The following is a 16774-nucleotide window of genomic DNA, read 5'->3' on the forward strand; positions in this document are numbered from 1 at the left end:
GCGGCACAATGGAAGTATGGGACTGTGAATTATGCAACACAGACTCACAACTATGAAACAGAGAAGATGAAATACTATGAACGGGCATGTTAGGAGATCATCATCATCATCATCATCATCATCATCATCGTCATGTAACTCTTCTCATTACAACAGGCCCGAGGCTCCAGCTCAACAGTCAGCCAGAGAAGCACTAAGGTAATAATAATAATAATAATGATATAATGCAGTATAATAGTGATGGTAGCTACACGACTTCACAGGCTGTTTAAACCATCCAACTGTAACTCCGTCCTGTCCACAGAATTTTGGATTAAAAAGTATAAAAAAATTAGATTTTGTTCGTTTGATTTGAGCCAGAAATAGTTTTTATTTTTTACACAATGTGACCGAAAAAAGAAACTGTACTGACAAACCCTAATCTTCAACTTCACCCTGAGCTTCTGACTGTATGATTCATTTAATATATGTCTTTATTTAAACGCAACGATCATTGAGGATTAAACACTCCTTTACAATGATGTCAAGTAGATAAAAATACCAGTTAAAAAAGAACAAACATATAAATACAATTAATTAAAAAATGTAACGACGAGAATCAATTAACACAGATACAAACAAAAGTTAAAAGGTCAGAGATTAAGAATCTAAAATGACCAAGAGGAACCGGTGAATTAATTTATAAGGAGCTTTGTGGTGAGTTCCAGGTGGATGAAGCAGAGAGATGTGGTCAAAGGCTCCAGAAAAAAAAGCTGGTAAGTGAACCTTGAGTTTAGCGAATGTCGTGTGTTCACAGGATCAAACTACAACTGTGAGAACTAACACGAGTCATAAATCACCATAAACAATCAAGTTATGTCTCTTTATTTATTTTTTTAATTGCTTCATTTCTACATGAAACAGTGCCCCTCTCTCTCTCTCTCTCTCTCTCTCTCTCTCTCTCTCCCCGCCAGGCTTACAGCTGCTGTGGGACATCACAGTAGCAGCGTAACCATAGCAACGCACATGACACCGGCAATGTAGCCATGGTAACCGCGGTGCAGCCAGACGAGCATCAGCGGGAGGTGCCATGCCAGCTACTCATTTTCCACGTCTCCACTTCCACATCACAACAAGAGCCGGCAGCGCGGTGATGATGTCACACACACAGCCTCACTCTGGATCCAGAGGAGGAGGAGGAGGAGAGGGAGAGGGAAAGAGATGAGGAGAAGAGGGAAGAAGACAAGGAGGACGTGAAGGAACACACACACACACACACACACACACACACACACACACACACACACACATACACACTCCTGTGACCCCCTCCTACATGTGTGTTTTACAAATGACCCACGTTAATCTGCTCGCCGTGGTTTCCGTGCACTTGACGCCGCCACTGCAGAGAGAGGCATCGATACACAGCAGAGCTCAGATTCATCATCCGTCAGCACTAAACCTCCACATCATTCATCCTCCGTTACCATGGAAACTCTCATCCACAGGCAGTAAACACTCACAGGGTCGGTCCAGGCGGCTCACGGGGGAAACTGCCGAAGACTCTTTATTAAATCTTAATGGAGACGATCTTTGTTTTGGCTGCATAGTGTCTGCAATCAATCAGTGTGGGCGGGACTGCGGCTTCCTGCAGGTTAAGTTTAAGTCTCTTCATCCACAGTGACTCTTGTCCGATGCAACAACTTCCTGAAACAGCTGGAGCTCCAGGTCTCCAGGTCAGCTCCAATCATAAAAACAAACAACATTGATTTTGAAAACAAAATCTGTTCCATCACAACAGCTAGAAAATAAACAATAAAGGTTCTGTAGCCGACGCCTCCATGTGGTACCGCTCTACCTGCGGCCCACCTGAGCTCTGCACACCTCCAAGATGAGGAGTGGTGACAGGAAACACACTCCATATTCTGTTAGCTAAAGAAGGAGCACAATTATAATAAGAAATTCCTGATTCATCTGTATCCGCTTCAATGATCCATTATTGCTCAGGATATACTTTACTTTGGTTACATGGCAGCAACTGAACAAACTCCCAACGAAGAGCTTGTAATGCGGTTGAAAGTTCTGTAAAAAGCCAGGAAGTTAACCTTGAGCGTGATGTCCTGTGTGCACGAGGATTTTTATACCGTGAACCAAATACCAACAGTCTTCCTCCAGACAACGTGAGGGATGACGAATCGGTGATAAAAATAAAGATGAGAAACTTTTGAATCTCATCCTGCTTTTAGAAAAGGTGATTTTTCTTCCACCGTGTAGAAGTGTATTTGGGGTGCTGTCCCAGAATTCCTGGCTGTGGTTAAAAAAGTACAATGAAGCAGAAAAAGATGATGAGAATGTTTATTAATAGTTAAAACAGACGAGGTGAACGTTAAACTGGGACATAATGACCTCAGATATTGTTTATTTTTCACAGTGAGAAAGAATAATGAAGCTCAGCTGAACTTCAGCCTTTGTAGAATATGTAGCCTCCAGCTGTGATCGTCTCGCAGCAAAAAGACAAGGCTAATTTATATTTCATGTGTTTGGCAGTTTGGAGTTTCTCCAGTCTTTCTCTCTTTTGAAGATGAAACATGAAAATCCTAAAAGGTTTTTAAGCCTCGACAGTGACATCAGAGCGGACAGAGAGGAAAACGCCGGGACTCTGCGTTCACGCTTTAATACTTCACACCTGTAGTGCGGTTAGAGCTGCCAGCGCTGAGAGGGAGCACCAATCAACGAGCGCGTCCGGATCACCCACACGGCGCTGAGGTCTCTGCGTCGTGAATCGCTGTGTGGATATCCGCCCCTTTGTCTCGTCTGATTTCAGAGACGAGTGCGACTGCAGGAGTTTGAACCAGGAAATAAAAGACGGAACGACACGACGAACAAATGACCTGCTGGATGGAGAGTTTCAGCTCATGGAAGTCTGACACTGTGGAGCAGTTCCAGGAGGAGAAGCAAAGAAAGAAGTCTGACTTGAAAGTTGGAGATTTGATTGATTATAAGGATGAGACTCAAGAAATCTGAGGTTACGAAAAGGTTCCAAAACTTTACTCTAAAAAGTGCTGAAGAGGATTTTCAGGGTCGTATGAACCAGAATCTACCAGAAGCAAAGTGCAAAGCAGTTAAACTCAAAGTCTCTCTGTCCTTTTAAAAAATTTAAACGCCCTTATTGGCCTCCTCCAGCCTCCTCGCTTCATCTGCTCCACACCGAGGAACCAGCAGAGACGCCGCAGACGGGCCGAAGCTGCCGCACAGTCGGCTGAGCGGATTAATAATCATCCAGGGAGCTTCATTCATGTGACACTAGAAACACTCAGAAATGTCACCGTGAAACAGAGTCCATGTCTGTGCTCAAATCCACTACTGCGCAAACATTTAATGATGATAATGATCTGGCTACTCACAGCGTTGTGATATTAGTGTAAAGTTTTCTACTCTTCCACTTCCACTGATCCTATAGGTTAATGTCACAGAAATAACTTTGAAGCAGCAGATTCACCTCTGAAGAGATCGTTGTGAGACACACAGCTACACATCTTTTTCAAAATGTTCAAAAATTAATCCAATCTCAAAACAAGAGACTCTGACTGTTTCCTCTTTGGTCGATTGAAATATCTCAGCTAATGTCGGACGGTTTGCCAAATTAAATAATTCACAAAAAACCTTCTGTTTCAGTTTAAACCGGCGACAGTAAATAAAGATGGCCGCCGCGTCTCCACTTCCTCCCACTGTGCGTAAACAAAGCTAAGATATCCCGGGCATGTGCGCTGCCATCTCTGCGCAGCAGAGGTGCCGCCCATACACCCACCTGACTCAATCCCAGCTGTCAATCATGATGTCACACTCTCGTTTTACAGAATCAAACAACTGATTAAAACCAAACTTATCAGGAACATGAACATTTGAACGTCAGCTGTTATTCAGCATGATAACAGCTACTGAAAATGACCGAGAACACGTTTGGGAAAAATGTATTTGTCGTGTACTTTGATGTTTTAGTTTGACCCATGTCTCATTCGCTAACATGGAGGGGGGCGGGGTTTATGAACTATCCTGCAGCCAGCGACCAGGGGGCGATTGACTTTTGGAAGCTTTCATGGTTTATATAGAGTGATCGGTTTAAACAGAAATTAACACAGAATATTTAATGAAAAGCAAAACCACAGACACAGACAGATCCAGATCCAGATCCAGATCCAGATCCAGATCCGGGTCTGAGCTGTAGCTGGTCTCAGACAGCAGAGTCTGGGCACAGTGGCACTGTAATGGTCTGATGAGCAGATTACCACTGACATCAGGACATATCACTCATGTATAATACATGAGTTGAGAGCTGCTCTGCATCACGGTCTGATGCAACACACACACACACACACACACACACACACACAAATGCAGTCTCAAGGGAAAAAAGCTGGATCTATATTGTACGGATTAAAGACACTATCACAACAGGATACATACAGTACAAACCTGTGTGTGTGTGTGTGTGTGTGTGTGTGTGTGTGTGTGTGTGTGTGTGTGTGTGTGTCTTACAGGTGAGATAATCTGTACTCCAGTCATCTTTTAATGACTGTAAAGCTTTTAAATGCATGAGAGAGAATCCATCAGCCATCTGCTTTGTTTTTTTTCTTCATTCCTCTGTTTGTGTTTCCTCCACCCTCCGGGTATTAAACAGGAATCTAATGTAACGTAATGCAAATAAACATTCAAGAGCCAAACAATTAACTGCTTTAATATTAACCAAACAAAATAACAAAAGGTCTGAAAAGTCCGTCCTTCAGCTCACAGTGGTTCTTTGTTCCCAGTGGTTTGGAGAGAGAGGGCGGGGTTATATAATCTGGGTGTGGTTAACAGGATGATTTCAGGTGAGGCAGGGTATTAGAGTAGTATTAGTGATCGAACAACATGTATCCTCCTCCTCTTCAAATGTAAACAGTTACCAGCCCATTATGACTGGATAAACAGGTGTATCTCGAGTTTTTCTATAAACTTAAGTGACGATTGAAAGGAGCCTCGACAAGTGACAGTGAGGAGAGCAGGGGCGACGTTCAACAACCCACCTGCTGCAGAGGAAATGTAGGAGCAATTATAGTTGACATTTTTACAGCATTTGAGTCGCAGCGGTTTGTCCTCGTGTCCTCGAGCGACGGCATAACAACCGGGCTGAAGCTGAAACGCTGACGGACGCCTACAGGTAACATTACCTGAGACAAAGTGCAAGTTCAGTCTCAGTGACAAACTCTTCAGTGTTTGGTTTTGCCAAACCTTTTCAGACGTAACTAGAATCACCTCCTCGCGGTCGTATCCCTCCGCCACTCGGATTAGTTTCAGGTTTCATCCCTGTTTATCCAGAGTCAGAGAAAATATGAACCATTAGTGTGAAAGTTTGTCATAATTACTGTGGTAAGTCTTGGGTAATGGCTAAAGAGTGTTTTCTGAGGTCACACTCGCCTTGACCTTTGACCTTTAGCCACCAAAAGCTAATCAGTTCATCCTTGAGTCAAAATGAATGTTCTCGCCAAGCTTGAAGAAGTTCCTTCGAGGCGTTATAGAGATAACGTGTCCACGAGAATGAGACGGATGTACAGCCTGAAAACAATATGGCTGCTGCTCTGACTGTCACCGGTGTAGAGGAATAAAAATGTAAAAAAAAAAATAAAAGGTCAATGTATGAGCGGTGTCCCACACCTCCAACAAAAGGTGACATTTACACCTGTGAACAGTGATGTAGCAGCTGTTCAGAGTCATCTTCTGGTAACGCATTAGCACTCAGGTAAAGTGTCCTGCAGTTAGAGGTGAGCTTTTATTTTACAGCCTGTTTTAGAACGTCGTCAGAAAACAGCTTTTAATTATTTCTACAATGATCTCTCTATTCTTTCAACAATTTTGACTATTAATTAATTTTTTTAGAGTTATAATCTCTAACTTAAAATGTCTAAACACAACTCGAACTATGTTCTGTATGTTGTTGAGTTGTGTTTTAATCCCCTGGTGTGTTTGTTGTGGAGAGGAGGAAACCTCTGTGGATCATTCAGCTGCTGGTAAAAACCTGCTGAACGTCTGGTTCATGAGTGATCAGAGAAACAGTCAAGACAAAGGTTAGCATCAATCTCAGCTCCGACTCTGAGATAAAAAATTAGATAAAAACTAAGTGACACTGTGTCTAAATGAATCCTATTGAAGCATCAGACGCTGTGAGTGGACGACAGACAAAGGGCTGTTTGTGTTGATCTCCTCCCTGCAGCAGGGTTTCTATCACTGAATGCTGTCGACACATTCATCCCTCTATTTACCCCCCCCTCCCTCTTTCTGCCCCCTAATCCTCTGTTCTTGTCCTTCCCTCTTGTGTTTTTACAGTGTTATTACTCCCAAGTCACCTCCCAGTGTCTCCATCAGTGACTTCAACACCTCTCTGCCCTTAAGTACTGGGTGTGTGGGGGGGGGGGGGGGGCGCACCTCAGACAGACTCATGTTACTGCTACTGAGGCATGAAATTACCTCTGCACCCCCTCCAGGTCTCTAAGAGATGTTCCCACTGTCGAAAGTTTTAACACAAATATTGGCAGGGAGGCGAGTCAACACGAGGCAGCGGCAAAGACACGGCGCTAATCATCTGTGTGTAAAAGCGTCATCACGTCGAGGAGGCGTTATGAGCGCCGCTCTTCCTCTGAGCTCAGGAGAGAAGAACTCTATAAATCTGTGTGACACCGTTATGAACACAGAGAAAGACAGGAAATGGAGGTCAGAGCGGTGCTTTGTATTAAAGATGAAAATCCAGTGTTTCACGTCCACATGATGTTTTTATATAATACAGACACATGATGATGAAATAATCATCAAACCATGACTGAGTGTTTCCACCTTGAACTGCAGTGAACCAATGACAGTCTCATAAACACAGATTCAGGGTTTCATACGTCACAACCCTAAGGAACCAATCCTGTCAGCTTGTGGGGATGGGGGGCGGGGCTAAATACACCTGAGCCCTTGTCAGTACAGAGTTAGGAGAGTTAGCATTAGCACAGCTGCTAACACTGTGTCAGACACTGTCAGTTACAAGCTAACAACCAACATGAACAAATAAAAGATGCTAACTATGCTAACTGTTCTGAAAGTGATAAAGTGACTACAGTGATATATTATTCTTTGGTTTGCCCTTGTACTGCTGCTGCTACTATGTGTGTGTGTGTGTGTGTGTGTGTGTGTGTGTGTGTGTGTGTGTGTGTGTGTGTGTGTGTGTGTGTGTGTGTGTGTGTGTGTGTGTAAGGCCTTGGGTTCCCCAAAGGACTCTGTGCTCTCCTATACATTACAGTGTGTGTGCTGCTATAATGTTATGTGTGGCTATTGTGTGAACATGAACAAACGCACAACTCTGTGTGTGTGTGTGTGTGTGTGTGTGTGTGTGTGTGTGTGTGTGTGTGTGCGTGTGCGTGCACGTGCGTGTGCGTGTGCGTGTGTGCTTGTAACCTTTGTCTGTCCCACTGGTACCATTGAAGCTCCCCGTCAACCCAGAAACGCTGCTGGCAAAATTCCCTTTGTCTTCCCTCTCTTTCTCTTTCTCTTTCTGTTTTTCTTCCTCTCTACTTTCTTTTTTTTTAAATCTTCCCTTGTTTTTTCCCTCCTCTGTTCATGCCTCTATTTTTATCGTTTGTTGTCTTTTCCATCCCCATGCCCTCTTCCTCTCTCTCACTCTATCATCTCCTTTTCTTTATCTTTATTTATCATTCTCATTCTGTCTTTATCTCCACTCCTCATTGTCTCGTCATCTCTTCGTCTTCCTCCTCTGTTCTTATTGTTTTCTCTCTGTATCTCGCCCCTTCTCCATCTCCGCTCTCACCAAGCTCGTCCTCTATCTAAATATTTGTTCTTCTATCACTCTCTTCTTCTATCCATCTATAATAATTCACTTACACCGTGCAGTGATCTGATTATCATCCTGCTCCTTCTTCCTCTCAAACCTCAGAAACAGAAATAACTTTTCCTCATGTGATTGTCTTCTTGAACACACACATCATCTTGTCTCTGGTGTGGAGTGGGGGTGGGGGGGGGGGTTACGTGGCTGATTTCCCTCTCTGTTCTTCTAAGACCATCCTCAGTCTAATCAATCACTCTGACCCAGTTAAAGCTGAGTTTAAACCGGGGCTGCTTTGATGCTCTGACCCATTTAAGAACGCTCGTTTCCCTGCAGACAAACCTCAGCTTTTCCTCGTGTCCCGTCGGCCTGAGACGAACCACGAGGAAAAAAGACTGACCAATGAACGACAGCGCTGTACTAAGCCAGGTGAGATGAAGTGAACTCTGTAAACGATGAGGTCACAGCCACGGTCTTTCCTGATTGGCTCTCATCAGCCTGTACTACCAGTGGTGAATACAACATGATAATGAATGACAGTGTTACTGACCTTGTTGTCTTTGATAGCAGCTGTTGTTCACTTACATTCATGAATTGTGAATATTTAATTAATAATACTTTCACTGAACTAATGCAGCACAAATAACTTTCTCTAACCTCTTTTAAACGAGTTTCAAGACATTTGAAACCTCTGAATCTGAATGATGGAAGCTGCGTAGCACAACCTACCTGACATTAACGATACATGGCGTGACGAGCTGAGACTTGTGGTCACGCTAGCTTGTAAATAAAGGGAGTGAAAACCAAAATCAGGTTCAAAGGGTTAATTGGGGCCTTAAATCTGAAGCTGCTGGTTTTACCTTCAAACCTTGAATCTCTCTCGCCCCCTCTCTCTCTCTCTCTCTCTCTTTCTGCTCTGATATTCTGATGCACATAAAACACACTCACACTGCAAACTGTGCACACATGCAGCAGGAACACACGTGGAAAAGGTCAGTGTAGGAATGTACACGAACACACTGCAGGTTAACGCCCTGTCTTCACTTTTAGAACACACACACACACACACACACACACACACACACACACACACACACACACACACACACACACTACACACTTGCAAAAGCACTCTTGCTCAGTCTCTGGCTAACTTTGCCCCACATCCCTCAACTCGGTCCAAACAATAGGCAGCACTTCCTGAAAGTCAGAAATAACAGGGAACAGTTTCCTTCAGAAGTAATGAGAGAGAGGGGGAGAGAGAGAGAAAGAAAGAGGGAGAGAGAAAGAGAGAGAGAGAGGGAGAGAAGGAGAGAGGGAGAGAGGGAGAGAGAGAGAGAGAGGGAGAGAGAGAGAGAGAGAGAGAGGGAGAGAAGGAGAGAGGGAGGGTGTGTGTCCTAAATCACTTGCTTGTTTCCTCATTTACCGTTCCCTTAACACTCAGTGGTTTGCTCCATAGCGAGCTGTGAATTCACTAATTACTCACTAATAATAAGGCAAAGCATTGCATTGTGGGTCTTTTTTTAGTAAAGTAGTGTATATACAGCACTACAGTGGACAGCAGTGTCACCTACATTAGTGTCTCTTTTCTTGAGCTCGCCGGAAGTTTTACAAATACTGAAATAAAAATTCCTAAGACAGAGGAGAGGCGGGAACACAGAGCTGCGATTAAAGGTTTTGGAACAAAAGTGACGATCTGTGTTTACCTTACCATAACTAACTAGTTTCCACAATTGGGTTAAGCAACCGACTGTTTCCTCCACCAACCAGCCGAGTGTCAGGAAACATGGTCACAGTCTCTCCTTCCTGAGGTACAGCGCTGGATAATGGACAGAGGTGTTCTTGCAGAACATTATGATGTCACAGTGACCTTGACCTTTGACCTTTGTCCACCAAAATCTAATCAGTTCATCTTTGAGATCTAGTGACTGTTTTTGCCACATTAGAAGAAGTTCCATCGAGGCGTTACTGACATATCGTGTCCAGGAGAATGAGACGGACGACCTGAAAACAACATTTCTCTGACTCTGACTGTCGCCGACGTGGAGGAATAAAAACTCTGTCGCTGGACATTAACGGGGTTCTGGAGACGGTGTCTTTTATACGTCCATGTTCTTCACAGCAGCTTCGTGGGAAGATCGTGTGAACGAACATAAAAGTGTCCGTTTTATATACGTGTGTTGCCACGACGACAGTGACCTTATCATCCTCAATGGACTCATTCTACATAACCCTGTTCTCACAGAGAGAGAGAGAGAAAGAAAGAAAGAAAGAAAGAAAGAAAGAAAGAAAGAAAGAAAGAAAGAAAGAAAGAAAGAAACCTCCTGCTGAATGACCTTTAAAGGATTTAAACACATGCAGAGACATATATATATATATATATATATTTTTTCTCTTCAGTCACTGAGGATTTTTTTTCCAATTAAAGCCGTTATCTCGTCGTCGACCAGCCCTCCTACCAGGACCCCACATGGTATAGTCCCTCTTCTCTACCTTTCTTTTCTCTCTCTCTCTCTACACTGTATAATTTCCTCCTCTCTCTCTCTTCCTTCTTTGTTCTGCTTTGCCTAATTTCTTTGTTTTCCTCCCGTGTCTTTACCTTTCTCTGTTTCTCAGGGGAATTACTCTTGTTCAACCGACCGACCAGCCTTTGTATCCCTCCACTTCACCTCCCTCCATCTGTCTACCTCTTCCTTCTTTTACCCTCTCCATCTCTCTCTTACTCCTTTGTGCACAGTCACCTTGAGGCGGTGTGGCCACAGCTGGAATAAAAAAGCCTTTCTGGTCAGCTTGTGCTGCAGCGTGCAAACAAAGAAGCTCCAGGACTGAGGCTGGAAGCACAGCAGCAGCGTTCAGCGGATCTGCAGCTCGCCTCAGTGCGAGCGTCTGAAAGGGAAGCGTGGCGCTTCTTCTCCAGCGAGACGACAACAGTGAGGAGGAGCGATGGGAGTTAATGTACAGCTGCAGAAAACACACGTGCCGTACTAGCTACACAATTAGCTGTTGTTTAGCTGCGCTAGCTGAAGAATACGTGTTTATTCACCTGACTGAATTGAAATTCTTTTTTTTACTAACACTCTTGTTAACACCTGCCTCATTCCTCACTGCCTGAATATAATAATATTATTGTTATTTAATTCGATGGAAAATTGGCTTATTTTTTAAGAGCTGAAGATGACGCGTAGTTGCCAAAACTCATAAACTCTGAAGTCTCAGCTCCACACATGCCCCTCCTCTTTGCCCATTTTTGGATTAGCTGGGAATTAGGGGCGGAGTCAGACACTGCCAAGATGGCGACGGCGAAGCAGCTCACTCTGAGGCGACGTACATCTTTATTTTCACATTTTCACATCACTCTTTGATCCATCGTTCCATCCAGCCTCACAAGGTCAAAGCTGTTCATTTATTCTGCTTATCGTCACCTGATGGGCACCAGCGTGACCCAACTTTCATTATCCTCCACTCTGCTCCACCACTCCTCTGGCTGTCCATCACATATTCATTCATTCATTCATTTATTCACAGGGTGAAGGGACACTGTGTTCAACAGTTCACTCAAACCTGAATGAAACAGAAACACTGTCTGAAACAATCCAGCGACACACATGATTGAGGCCGGGAGGAAAATAGAGATCCAGCAGCCAGTTCACTCTGTTGACGAGACGTAAACAAAGAAGATTCAGAAGATGTTTCTGTTTATTTTATCTGCCGCACCATCCTTTCTTCCTCTCTCCCTTCCATCACTCCTTCCCCCCCGTCGAGCCTCCTCACCTTCAGATGACAAAACACCTGGAGAAGACACACCCTCTCCATCCTCCCCCACCACCTTCCATACATCCTAACCTACATCCTTCTGTGACTCTAACCCAATCATCCTGTCTTCATCAAATCCCACCTTGCCTCCTCCAAAGGTCAAACAGCTGGAATGGATCGATGGTTTTACGGAGGGATGGGAGGGAGGGAAAAAAGAGAGAGAGAGATGAGAGAGGGAGAGACAAAAATGGAGAGGTATGAGTGAGAGAGGGAGTAAAGGCTTTGACATGGAGGAGGGAGAGGGCAATCCAAGAGGGGGAGGACAGGAGGAGGAGGAGGACAGACGGAGGGAGACGGGATAAAAAAAAATCCTCGCATCAGCATTCCTCTGCGTCTCTATGGGAGCAGCAGGAGGGAGGGAGGGAGGGAGGGAGGGAGAATGGAAGGTGATAATAAATGGGGAGAATGAGATGGAGGGAGCGAGGGAGGGATGGAGGCTGGGGGAGGTGGTGTCAGTCTGTCAGGGAGGGACGGGAGAAAAGGAGAATATAGAGAAAATTAAGAAGAGAGGCGACGTCTCCCTTCTCCTTGTCTGTTTGTTTGTGTTGTTTGTTTGTTTGTTTGTTTGTGTTGTTTGTTTGTTTACTCACAGACTGGTAAACAACAGAGGAGTGTGTTGGCCTGAGAGCAGAGTGAGGTAAATACACTGACACTCTCTCAGACAATAACAGATAGTTCACAATATACTAGCATACAGCTTCACAGATAGCTAACACTGCACACATAGGCCTACAACAAAAACAATAGCAACGTAGACTAGCATTTAGCTAACTCACCCAGCTAACAGTGTTTTATACACAATGATGCTTCTTTCTTGTTTAATAAAATTTATATTTGTTTAATTTGGGCTGTTTAACACGTTTTAAGTTCTGTTGACTTTATATCCATTGGTTAAGTTTACTTAAGAATTGAGTTGTGTCTATTTAATTTAGTGAAGTTGTTCCAACTTAAAAATGGCAACTAAAGTTAACTTGCTCTTTTTAAGTGTGTGCTAGTCTCTGGTTACTGGAGGCTAACGGCTAATAATGGCGCTGTAACTTGTATGAAGTTTGCCATGGTATCAGAGGAAACACGTGATGTCTTTTGGAAAAAAATAAAAAATTATATGCTTTGCTTAAATTCATGATGATCATTTTAAGGGGAGTTAGTTGGTAACACGCTTTTTAATTCGATGAGCACGGCTGACATTGTTTTTCTCAAGTTAAAAATTAATTTTCAGCTCATAATAATCTAAATGTTTAGTTTTTTAACCTTTAGTTCACATTATTCTGTGAAGTAAAGTCCTGTCGCTAGTAAACAAGGAGGTAAATGCAGCTAATGTTAGCATACAATCACCAAACGCAAGTGTAGGCTACAGAAGTCGCTAACACGGTGGTAATAATGTGCTAACATATGGTTTAGCTTTAGCTGCTATTAGCTACAGCTGAGGTGACAGTGACATATTAGCAACAGCAGCTCATTAACATATGCAGATTAAGTGGAAAGAGCTGAGAAGTTGTATTTCATTATAAAAATGCATAACACACTAAACTAGCAATATCTTTACCTACAGCATTAGCTCTGTAGAGACAGAGAGCTGCGTTTGTTTGTGTTGTTTCACACTGAGATGATCGGCGCGGCCTCACTTCCTGTATGACAGAGTAGGACCTGTTTGGTTTGCAGAGACTGAGCCTTCTGCACTTCACAGTAAAATATTGAAAACCTCCAGCAGCACAGAAAAAGGTCTCACCCCGTACACCTCTGCTTTTTCAAGAACATCAATATCAGTCCAGACTGGATGCTGCAGCCGCCACCACAACACGATCAATAATTCACAAACCTGCTTTACACCTGTGAATCACCAAAGCCTCTGTTGTCTATGTGCTTAAATGCCTTTTGTGTCCAGTCTGCTTTATATATATCTATATTCTTATAACTTGATCTCTCTCTCTCTCCAAAAGGGTTTTTCTCATCTCACCTTCATTTTGTCCAGCTTGAATTCTCTCATTGATTCTGTATGATCAAAGGTGAGACATTCCTGTGTTTGAGCAAGCGGGCACACACACACACACACACACTAACAAACACACCCACACACACACACACACACACACACACACGGGTTCCATGAATCATATCAGCTATGTGAAGAATTCCCCTCTCTGCAGGGTTAGCATAACTCAACACAACAGACCCAAACACAGCTTATGAAACCATGTTACTCAGGCCGCCAGCAAACAGACAGAGAGCCCCTCAGCATGGCAGGCATCTGGTCAGTCAACGGGCTAAAGACTTCTACTCATACTCTTCACATATTCATTCTGTGCACAGACAGTGTTCAAGACTCGGATTGATGCTGAATCATCAAAACAACAAATGAGGAACTGTGTTAAAAATATCTTTGATTTAGCTAACTGTTCTGACCCTTCTGCTAGTCTCTGGTTCTGGTCTCCACACACTCCTCCTCTGAGTCTGGGTCTGACTGAGGCTCAAACATGTGGCTGAGTCTCTCTGATGTTTCCTCCTCTCACCATCTTGATGCTCTCTGCTCTTTCACCTGTCCACCTGGAGCCAGCAGGTGGTGGGCGGGGCTCAAGGCCTGATCCAGATTTCTCAACCAGGAAGTGAGAGGAGATGAGCATCAGACCCAGTTTTTATGTGTGAAAACATGTGAAACTAAATATGAATCACAGCAGAGGATTTTTTGAGTTTTAAAAAGTGTCTGGAGGAAGTTTAACTCTCGTAAAAAGAGGATTCTTTGTAATGAGCGTGAGACAGGACTGTCAACACAACACAGTTAAAGGAGGGAGTGAAGTATCTCCAATCTGTCACACGCTCCATTTCACACTCGCTGATGAACAAGAAGGACAACAAAGTAGTTTACTCAGAGAAACCAGCTGCTGTAAAGTCAGCAGCGTGACACATCGAGCGTCCCGGCCGTCCCCTGACAGTAAACTGGCAATTGTATCGAGGGAACACACAGTTCAGCCAGACCGGAGCAGACAGACCCACATCCCCTGCCAGCAGCCCAGCCATCCATCCAAGCCTGACCCACATCAGGGGCCTGGTCCTGGGCCAAGGCCATGACCATCAGACCATCAGGCATCAGGGAAAAGAGACAATGAGCAGAACGACAGGGCTTCATTTTCTGCTTTTCACTCACTTCAGGAGAGTCCGTCTCGGTTCGCCCACAGTGAAGGCTGCAACATCAATTTGTCTTTATTTATTTCATTTTGGAAAAAGGGAACACAACGCCAACTCTGCTTTGTTTATTTTCACTTCAGCTCACCCCGACATCAAATTTAAGTCTTCCCTTTCATTGCAGTGCTTTACTGACTACACACTTCCTGTAACAGAAAAGTCTCTGGAGCGGCAGCAGAGTGACAGAAACAAAGTCAACACCAGATAAAAACAGAGACGGGCTCTCCTGAGGCAAAGTGAGCTCAGTAAACACAGTTTCCTTCAAAGACGACAGGATGAATAAGGATCTGCCTGAACCGCAGTGTTTAGCTGAGATCTTCACTTTGGAGAAAACTGGAGGAGACTCTATAAACTAAATTCATCTGAGAAAACTCTCACCACTAGAAACGGTTCCAACCTGCAGCAGTTTCATTCAGCTCTGAACGTCTGTTAAAGAACCGTAAAGGAGCCTCTTCACCGAGCCATGAACTCATTTATGCACCAGCATTCAGCAGCTGGCTTCACAGGTCACAGTCTGGACACTCTGATCTTACCTTGTCGATCTCCTGCTGCAGGACCTGTTTGGCGACCTCCAGGTCCTGCAGTCGGACCCTCAGCTCCTCGTTCTCCTTCTCCAGACGAGTCCTCTTCTTCTCCACGCTGTCCAGCTGGCTGTGGAGACGGATGGACACGTCCTTCGCCACCTGAGAGGGAGGGACGGAGGGGAGAGGAGTTAAGCGCCAGCAAGCCACACACTGAACCAAAGGCATGATGGGAACTCTCACACACACGGATAAATAACTTTTATCTGTTTCTGTTTTTTAATAATATCTGACACTACGGTTCCCAGCGGGAGTCCCAGCTTAAATAGTGTTGATGACTGACTGGACGGCACCATGCTCCTGCAGCATCGTGGGAAGAGGCAGCGTTTTCTAGTTTGATCATTTCCTTGACAGTTCCCCCATGTTTGAGTCGGTGAGGTCAGTTTGTGCTTGTGTTCACGTCTGCTGGCGCTGGAGTTTAGTTCTGTTGCGTTGGCTTCTTCTCTGGGCCCAGAATTATAGTTAGAAGTATTTTTGTTTTGGTTTTTTGCCTTTTATAAATAAAAATGGACATTATTTTTCAAAAAACTACCTGTTTAACTGAATGAGACTAGAGGTGATATTTCTACAGTTCATGTGGCTCGTGCACGTGAAGCTTTACATACAAGTGGACTGAAACTTTAGGTTCTTAAGGATCAAAGAGAAAATGACACGTGACAAAATCAATAAAAACATACACACAAAGTCACTTTCAAAACTTCAAAATGTGGTGACTGTTCTGTCTCTTTTTAGATGTTGTTGTCACTTTTATAATAATGTAGTGACTGGTGTTTGTTGACACGACCAGAGAGAGTCATCAGCACCACTCTCCATGTTTCACTTTGCTAAAACCCACAACAGCTGGGAATCTTCTACTGTGCCGACAGAAACAAGCAGACAAACTTATAATATAATGATTTTATCCCTTATTTTAAGTGATGCGTGTGCATGACTCATATTCTTCTGTACAATAAAGTACACAAGGTGGTGAGAGGAGCAGTAAACATCTTAATTCACCGGTGCTGCTGCTGCAGCCTTTAAACCGTCATCATGGGACTTTACTCAGAGATTTCTTTTCATGTTTCTAATCTGTGTTCAGGTAAAAGACAGAATCTTGGCTCTGTGTGTGTGTGTGTGTGTGTGTGTGCATGACTCATATTCTTCTGTACAATAAAGTACACAAGGTGGTGAGAGGAGCAGTAAACATCTTAATTCACCGGTGCTGCTGCTGCAGCCTTTAAACCGTCATCATGGGACTTTACTCAGAGATTTCTTTTCATGTTTCTAATCTGTGTTCAGGTAAAAGACAGAATCTTGGCTCTGTGTGTGTGTGTGTGTGTGTGTGTGTGTGTGTGTGTGTGTGTGTGTGTGTGTGTGTGTGTGTGTG

General features: G+C 43.9%; 1 protein-coding gene across 1 annotated transcript in view; it reads right to left on the reverse strand.

Annotated features, from left to right (window-relative positions):
• Window positions 1-16774, reverse strand: part of LOC111237011 (protein SOGA1-like) — an 88437-nt gene that overhangs the window by 56465 nt on the left and 15198 nt on the right. The window contains exon 3 of the mRNA XM_022765941.1: window positions 15361-15510. Within this exon, the coding sequence (XP_022621662.1) occupies window positions 15361-15510 (150 nt within the window). The remainder of the gene's footprint in view (window positions 1-15360; window positions 15511-16774) is intronic.

This window comes from Seriola dumerili, unplaced genomic scaffold (assembly GCF_002260705.1).
Source record: "Seriola dumerili isolate Sdu_G_001 unplaced genomic scaffold, Sdu_1.0 BDQW01000800.1, whole genome shotgun sequence".
Taxonomy (NCBI): Eukaryota; Metazoa; Chordata; class Actinopteri; order Carangiformes; family Carangidae; genus Seriola; species Seriola dumerili.